Source organism: Elephantulus edwardii, unplaced genomic scaffold, assembly GCF_000299155.1.
Source record: "Elephantulus edwardii isolate Elephantulus edwardi_28Jun2011 unplaced genomic scaffold, EleEdw1.0 scaffold00072, whole genome shotgun sequence".
NCBI classification, from domain to species: Eukaryota; Metazoa; Chordata; class Mammalia; order Macroscelidea; family Macroscelididae; genus Elephantulus; species Elephantulus edwardii.
This window is the reverse complement of record NW_006399822.1, coordinates 10,103,599-10,112,114: the sequence shown is the minus strand read 5'-3', so window position 1 is coordinate 10,112,114 and position 8,516 is coordinate 10,103,599. Positions and strand designations below refer to the sequence as shown.

The 8,516-nt window shown below is 38.5% G+C and overlaps 1 protein-coding gene across 2 annotated transcripts in view; it reads left to right on the top strand.

Moving 5' to 3' along the window:
* The window catches only part of CNTNAP4 (contactin associated protein-like 4), a 329,264-nt gene that overhangs the window by 296,752 nt on the left and 23,996 nt on the right, over positions 1-8,516 (top strand). For both annotated transcript variants that reach the window (XM_006888821.1, XM_006888820.1), the window contains 2 exons: positions 776-909; positions 2,009-2,096. In XM_006888821.1, coding sequence (XP_006888883.1) covers positions 776-909; positions 2,009-2,096 — 222 coding nt within the window. The remainder of the gene's footprint in view (positions 1-775; positions 910-2,008; positions 2,097-8,516) is intronic.

The window sequence follows — 8,516 nt, the reverse complement described above, 5'->3', positions numbered from 1 at the left end:
CAACCCAGAACTCCACAGGATAGCACACCGGCTGTGTTTACAGACAGTGAGACAGTACAGGAAGGTACAGTCCAGTCATGGGAGCTGACGGACTGGAAGGTGTAGGCAGAGAAGCCACTGGAACCTGGTTGTGGAGAACCCCTTCCTGCTATTTACCTACGTCATGTTCCAGTTTAGAAAGATAAAGAGGTTTGAGGGGTATTTTAGGAAATATTTTTGAAATAAATTCCTTAATTGGGAAAGAAGAACAAATAGACAAAACATGTGGATGTGTCATATAAATTACGTCCTATATGGCCCCAGAGCATCAAATACTAAAATGGAAAAAAAAAGTGCCCTCAGCCTTTATTCTCACTGTACATTTTGAGCTTGAAACATATCTCCACATTAGGGTGTGTTCTTTGTTAAATTGGAAAATATCCTGTGAAGTATATTAATTGACATCTCTGCAGGCTAATAAGTGGGTAGCATTTCTTCTAGTGGTAAATTGGGTTGAAAGCTGTGATTTCATTTTAATCTCATTGCAAAGTCTTCGCCCATGACTGCTTGGAACCATTTCTCATCTTTACTAGAACTACATTTGTTTACAATTCTTTTGGTCTGTTGCAGGTCAGGAGTCTCTTTAAAAAATGGGATTAGGTTGGGGTGGGGGGAAGATAAAATTAGAGAAATAATATTTTCCCACAAGTCCACAGTCCTTATAAATATTTTCTTTTTTTATTTTTTGAAAGTACTGTTCTAACTGGGGGGGAAAATGTGTTTATTTTCCTTTTAGGAAGTTTGCAGATCAGGTACAAGCTGAATAGAAATCAAGATCCTGATGTTGTTAATTTTGATTTTAAAAGTATGGCGGATGGACAACTTCATCACATAAAGATTAACAGAGAAGAAGGAGAGGTGTTTGTAGAGGTAACGTAGCAAATCCAGCTCTTGCTATACACCGTCCAGTTGGCTCAAACGCAAAGAGACCCTCTGTCCTATTGACCAAACGTGTATCAGAGCCCACCCTATGCTCACACTCTCTGCTGCACCCATGATTGAAGCCTCTGTGACTGCCCGTCTCACTGAGAGTCTTCCTCTTCCTCACTGACCCTGAACCTCTCCAAGTTTCCAATGATGGATGCTTTGATCCCTCCCAGTAACAGGCCAGAAGCCAATTAAATGCTAGCAACCTTTTACAAGGCACTCTCTGAGCATATGGGATCAAAAGCAAAAATTTTTATAATAAATATAACGAATAACGACAAACACATCCTTTCAGAGTTGTTCTTCCACAGATCATACTGAGAATATCACATGTAGCCAGATTTTCTGTAAGCAACAAAATTTTGTCCAAAATATTACTATTTGATTGCTTACTTAGAATGCCCAGCTTTTCTCCTTGTCTTTATGAGATCAGTGGGGAAACATGTCTAATTTATCACAGTACACGCCTTGTAGGATCCCAGGTTCTCCAAAGAAACCAGTTTACATCAGATGAGTATAAATGCGGCAACACTTTTAATCCAGAAAATAATGAATGCAATAACAGAATAAAAAATGATGTAAGTCTCAGGAGAAAAATTACAATTATTCACCGTACTAGCTTTTGAAGAAAAGCATTAATGTTTCTGCCTTCTACATGGGGGGAGTTGGGGGGGGGAAGAAATCCCATTTTTAGCTGCATGATTTAAGCACTAAACCAAGTAAAAGTACTAAAGTGAAAAATAATTTACTGTATCTTTTTGGTTGGTTTCACTGACTATGACTTCCTTGTATGGTGTAGAATAGTAAGGACAGAGGTAGCTTTGGAAGTAATATGGAAATAGTTTAGAAATAATACTGGCCTAAGAGACTCTTTAAATGTTTTTAGAAGCCTTTGGGGGCCACATTAACATGTAGGTTTGATTTGGGGTTTTTCCACTTTTTTTTTTCACTCTCCCTTCTCCTTTGCTTTTTTTTTTTTTTTTTTTTGGCCGCTTCTCAACACAACCTGCCTTTCTTGGTATCACACGCGACAATTGTGTAGGTTGACGAGAATGCAAGGAGACAAGTCCACCTGGCGTCAGGTACAGAATTCAGTGCAGTCAAATCCCTGGTACTGGGCAGGATTGTAGGTAAGTGGAAGCAACCTTTTTCCCTCTAGTGGCGATTTCTAAATGGGGATTGGGATGAACATGGTCTGTATACAGGAAGTGTTCATCATGCACAAATAAACGTCACATCTTCCTTTTCATTGGAAGGTGATTGAGTGCAATGGTAGAAATCATACCGTCTACGAGGCTGGGCCACCGTGTGGTTTCCTGCAGGATGGACAAGTGTCCTCCACAGGCCGAATGCACTGGTCTTGGATAGAAGTCCACCTTGCATAATGAAACGTCTTATTACTCTCAGGCTTCAAAGGCATCAGATAATACAGGCAGAAATTACAATTTGTGTATTACCTAGCTGCCAAGTATCTAAAAACTTTCTATTTTGATGAAATGAGGATGAAGTCTAAAAGAAAAGGAAGAAGGGGGGGATTGCATTTCTCTCTTCTCCTTGGTGAATATGCTTACGATTGTGGTTGTGTTTACCTTGTTGAGATGTTAAACTTGATGATTTAGTAATGCTGAAACCTAACCAAAATGTCTTGAAAGACAGAATAATGGTGGTCGTAGTTCAATGATGATTAATTTTCTAAAACATGAATGGGAATGATTGAATGAAACAAAGTGTGAATGAAGGTTAGTGGGAAACACAATGTATACGAACTTTGTAAGCAAACCAACATAAAATTAAAAAAGGAAATCTTCTAATAGTTGCTCACATCTGGCAAACCAAAACCACTGCTGTCAAGGGGGTTCCAGCTCCACTGGGCCTCGGAGGTTATAAATCCTTCTAGGAGGAGACACTTCCTCTCTCTTCCGTGAAAGAGCTGGTGGAGTCAAACTGCCCATGTTTTGGTTAGCAGCCTAATATATCACACAATACACCAGCTGGGCTCCTTTAGGTCTATGAACTGCTTATAATAATAGCACTGAAATAGAAACACTATACTGCTATTGTCAAGGAGCCTAGGTGACAGACTGCTAACTGAAAGACTGGCACTTCAAATCCACCAACTGCTCTGTGAGAAAAAGGTGGGCAGTCTCCTGCTGTAAATACTTACAGCCTCAGAAGCCTGATGGGGGATTGATCACTCTGAGTGACCATCAACTTGACAGTAGTAGGTTGGTTTGTTGTTGGAGGCAGACTGTCCTTTTAACCAAAAAAATACCTGCATGTGCCTCTCTCACTCTCTTCCCTTGACAACAAAAAACGAAACTGAAAGAACAACGAATTTTTAAGGAGATTTTTCATTTTGTTTTGAGTAAATTATAAATAGTAGCAATATTCCATATCACTAAGGGGGGTGGTGGTGATGGTGATGTTGGTAGAGATGATGGTAATGATGGAGGTGGTGGTTATGGTGGTGATGTTGGTGTCGGTAGTGTTGTTGGTAATGATGGAGGTGGTGATGGTTGCGGTAATAGTGGTAGTGGTTGTGTGGTAGTTGTGGTGATGATGAGTGTTGGTAGTGATGATGGCAACGATGGAGGTGGTGGTGTTGGTAGTAATGATGACGGTGGTGGTAGGAATGATGGTAGTGATGGATGTGGTGATGGTGGTGATGATGACAGTATTGGTAATAATGATGGTAGTGATGGAGATGGTGGTGGTTGTGGGGGTGTTGGTAGTGAGTGATGGTACTTGTGTTGGTAATGATGGAAAAAAGTGTTGATAATGACAGAAAAAAGTGTTGGTAATTATGGAAGTGATGATGGTAGTGGTGGAGGTGGTGAGGGTGATGATGATGATGAGAGTATTGGTGGTAATGAGGGTAGTGATGGAAGTAGTGATGGTGGTGATGACAGTGCTGGTAGTGATGATGGTATTGATGGAGGTGGTGGTGGTGGTGATGGAGGTGGTGTTGGTGGAGATGGAGGTGGTGGTGGTGGTGATGGAAGTGGTGTTGGTGATGATGGAGGTGGTACTGGTGGTGATGGAGGTGGTACTGGTAGTGATGGAGGTGGTGTTGGTAGTAATGATGGTATTGATGGAGGTGGTGCTATTAGTGATACAGGTGGTGATGGTAGTGATGAAGGTGGTGATGGTAGTGATGAAGGCGGTGATGGTAGTGATGGAGGTGATGTTGGTAGTAATGGTGGTGGTGATGGTGGTGGTTGTGGATGTTGCTTTTTTTCATTCCTGGTGTGATATATTCTAACATTTCGTATTTTGTACAAGAGGATAAAGAAACTTTAATTTTTGACCTTTTCAGTTTTTTGTCTCTCAATTAATCACTTCTTCCTTTCCTTGACTATAATCTCAGAATCTTGAGCTTGTGCTAGTAAACCCATGGGTGAACTATCAAAATATTAGCCCTTGAGAAGGTTCATAGTTAAGCTCATAAATATTTATAGATATTCAAACACTGTGCTGAGCATCATGTGTGTGTGTTCTACCTCTCCAAACAAACCGGGGAAGGATCACGAATTGCAGTGTCCCTTATGCATATTATGATAAACCACTGGGGGGGAAACCCCCAAACAAACCACTGTTTAAACACTGGGAAACTTAAACTGAGAAGTTCCAAGGGACTTTCCTAATGTTAACTATGTAACTCCAGATATTTATGAGTAGTACTTATAGTATTTGCTCTAAGGCTACATATGTGATCCATAACACATTTGACATGAAATAGTGATTCTTCTTTTTCCATGGTCTCTTCACAATTTTTTATTAGTTTGCATAGATCATGTTTTGCACATGTACTTTGTGTTTTATATAATTATTCACACACATTATATTTTATATAATTAATGACCATTGTTCTATGCCTACTATGACCTAGTCTTTTCAAGTCCTCTTTGAACCTTTCCCACGACGTCAGCCCCCCTCCACCACGAACCTCTGCTTTCCCAGTGATCTTCTCCCTTCCCCTTTTTCTGCCAAAATTAGATTCAAAGATCAGTAGTTTGAGCTCAAGAGTCACTGCATGGGAGGAAGACAAGGCAGTCTGCTTCCGTGAAGATTGCCGTGGTGTTGTTGGTGGGGACTTTGAGTCAGAACTGACTCATAGCTGACCTTCCAGCAGGTTTTCAGAAGCATTAAGTCACAAGGGGTATTACTCGTCCTTCTGTCGCAGAGCAGAGCAGCTAGTAGATTCAAACTGTGTGCTTCTGGGTTGGCAGTACGACTCCGCTAGATCTCTCTGTGAAGTTTACAGCCCTGCAGAGCCCTTCGCACAGTTCTACACTGTCCCACAGGGCTGCTGTGTGTTTGTATCAACTCGATGATCATGTTTTTCTTGTTTAATAACAATGAAATGAAAATAGTGTAACCAGTTAAAGGCCACTGTAGAGAGAGGGATAATGAAATATAGGCATTTATCGTCATTGGTGTGGGGTTTTTTGGTTGTTGTTTGTTTGGTGGGTTTTGTTTTTGTTTTTGGTTTTTTTGTAATGTTACAGAATTTTATTCCATGTGTGTCTGTTCCATAGCAAAAGAAGTTTCAGAGAATTTTTAAAAATCTGAACAAATTGTAACAACAGTAACAACAGCAGAGACAGTAGCCTTTATTAATTTCAAAAGGCAGTCCCCTTCCCTACTTAGGGAAGACTTTGTTCACTCTCAGCCTGCTATCTCTAGTAAGCCAACCTTTGCTCACAGCAATTAAAAAAAGAAAGTTCAATGCTGTCAAATGGATTCTGAACCAACTGCAACATTAGTCTTCTGAGGTGCAGCTGGTGGATTTGAACTGCTGATCTTTTGATTTGAAGTTCAGTACTTAACCATTGCACCATCACGGCTCCTTACTTAAAAATCCCAAGAAGTTCATTGAAATGAAAAATAAACAAACTAAATTAATAAAAAAAAATACCAAGATCATGAATTGGCTCTAACTCTTAATCAACCTTATAGCACAGAGTCGAGTTGCTCCCCACCCCCCCCAGAGTTTTCCGGGCTGTAATCTTCATGGAGGCAAACTGTCACGGCTTTCTGTGGATTCAAATGGCTTTAAATAAGTAGCTGAGGACTTGGCCACCATGTCACTAGAGCTCCTTGCTCAGGAAATGACTAGTTGTTCACACAATTAAATGAATGTGTAACTGATAGTCTTAGAAGGATCCTGTCCCTTCAACTCCATGTTGGTGGTCACCATGGAGTAGAACACTGAGCTTCTGATGTGCTTATTGATATCAAGAGACCGGAATGAAATAGGACTTCTATTCAAAACAAAACAAAACAATGCTGATAGAATCCCTGCATGGTTATTGTTGTACTGGATTATATCAGTTAATTACCAAGCAAATGGTTGGCAGTTCAAATCCTCTCAAAGTAACTTTGGAAAAATGACTTAGAAAGCTACTTCTGAAAAATAAGCGATTAAAAGCATGTTTTTGTGTATAAACTTTTCTTAAGCTTTTATGATAGTGATCTTATATTTGTCCTTTTGTGACTAACTCCTTTCACTCAACATAATGTCATCTAGATTCATCCATGTTATGCAATAATTCATCAATTGTTTTTCGCTTTTGCATTGCATGAATGTATCATGGTTTATCCACTCATTCCTTGATGGCTTATTTTCAACTCTTCACTACTGTGAATAATGGTAGAGAAAAGTTTACACACAGAGAAAACCATACAGTCTGATTACCAGGGAGATGAATGAGAAATAGAAAATTAATAAATAGATAAGAAAAACTTTTTAATACAGGGGAACACTGACGGCTTAATGGTGTGGAGGTATGCGAACCCAAAAGCAGGCAGTTTAAGTCTACCAGCTGTTCCTCTGGAGAAAGTTGGGCAATCTCCTTTCATGCATTTTACAGCCTCAGAAAACCCCTGGGAGGGCCAGCTATGAGTTGGTTCAGATTTGAAGGCTCTTAACAGCAACAACAACCTGGGTGAAGAGCAAGACCACACGGAAGGAGTGATTGAACACTGTGGGCACCGAAATTAACACTGTGGAGAACTCGACATAAATTATTACTTAAAAAGCAACATGCTTTGTAAACTTACACTCAAGTCACAATTTTAAAACTAACTGCTATGGGCACAGTTCTGCTCTGACACACACAGGGTTGCTATGAGTTGGAATGGGCCCAATACAATTAAATATATAAATATAAATATAAATATATATTTAAAAATATATATATAAGAAACTATGGCAGATTGATAGAAAATAAGCAGCTTCTCTAATCAAGAGTTTATCTTGGAAGATGAGGCATGTATATTTAACTATGTATGAAGAATATAGAATTTTAACAATTATGTAGAATATTGACAAAATCATATTTAAGAAGAAATGTTCCTTTTAAATGCAGTGCCATAGTTATTGAAGAAAACTATTTGTAAGCAGAAATATGTAAAATATATTTTAAAGCAATTGAAAAATTCATCTGCATTTTATGAGGCGGATTATATTAATCAAAGGGTAGAATAATAACATTCACGATGTAGGTATTTGTTTCCCTATTTATAAATGAATGGATATTGATATTAGATTAAAGATGTTAATGTTTTCGTTCAACAATTGCACAATTATTCAAATGCATATTGCTCAGGCTGAAAAGAAAGATTAAAATTCAAATTCAGCAATGACTGTTATAATCTGAAACAACTCACTCTCATAAAGTTTTAAGTAGAAAGTTAGTGTATATCTAAGAAATACGTAATGACCAACGAGTAATATTTTATTCAAATTATTAATAATTCAAAGATTATTGAAAAATACATCATCATATTTAATGATGTATATGAATTTATAGTAAAATATTAGATTTTTTTTGGCGCTTTACAAAAATATTAGATATTTTATTGATCTACTATTGTTATAGTGATATTACACTATTGTTTTCTTTTCATTCTTTTATGTATGCAATTGTTGGTTGGTTAACAAAATGGAGACCATAATCTATCTGATTATATTCTCCCACTTTTCATTATTTCCTGAGGCTTTGATATTAGCTTTAATGTAGTATGTTTATTTATAGTAAAGTAAATCAACAAGATGGCTAAAAAGAATTATCAATGTTGCAGTTATTATCAGTGCTGCTCAGTCTTGAAGCTACAAAATAATTTGTTAGTCCTTATTCTCCAAGAAATAGTTGCTAAGACAGGATTGAACATGAGAGGATTCATGTGTATCAACATATATGTAGGGTCATAATACTCTACTGAAGCTGATGGAATCATCTAACATCTAAGGAGCGCTGACCCAAGTGAAGGAGAGAGGGAGGGTAAATTACACAGCACGCTAAAATTTAGTGCAGTCAATGGAATATTTGGCAAAGCCAATGGAACTTCTTGAGCCAAAGTCAGTGGTCAGGAAGGGAAGTTCCCAAGGAAGGGTCTGCCTTAGGGTTCCTGTTGCCTTTGGCCGTTGCAGTCCATGGGGAGGGAGTGTGGCCCCAGTACAAACCTGACTATGGGCTTCAGAATCCATAACTTGTAAGTCATAGTCAATTATTCATTCTCTCTATGGTTGCATGCCTTCTACAATT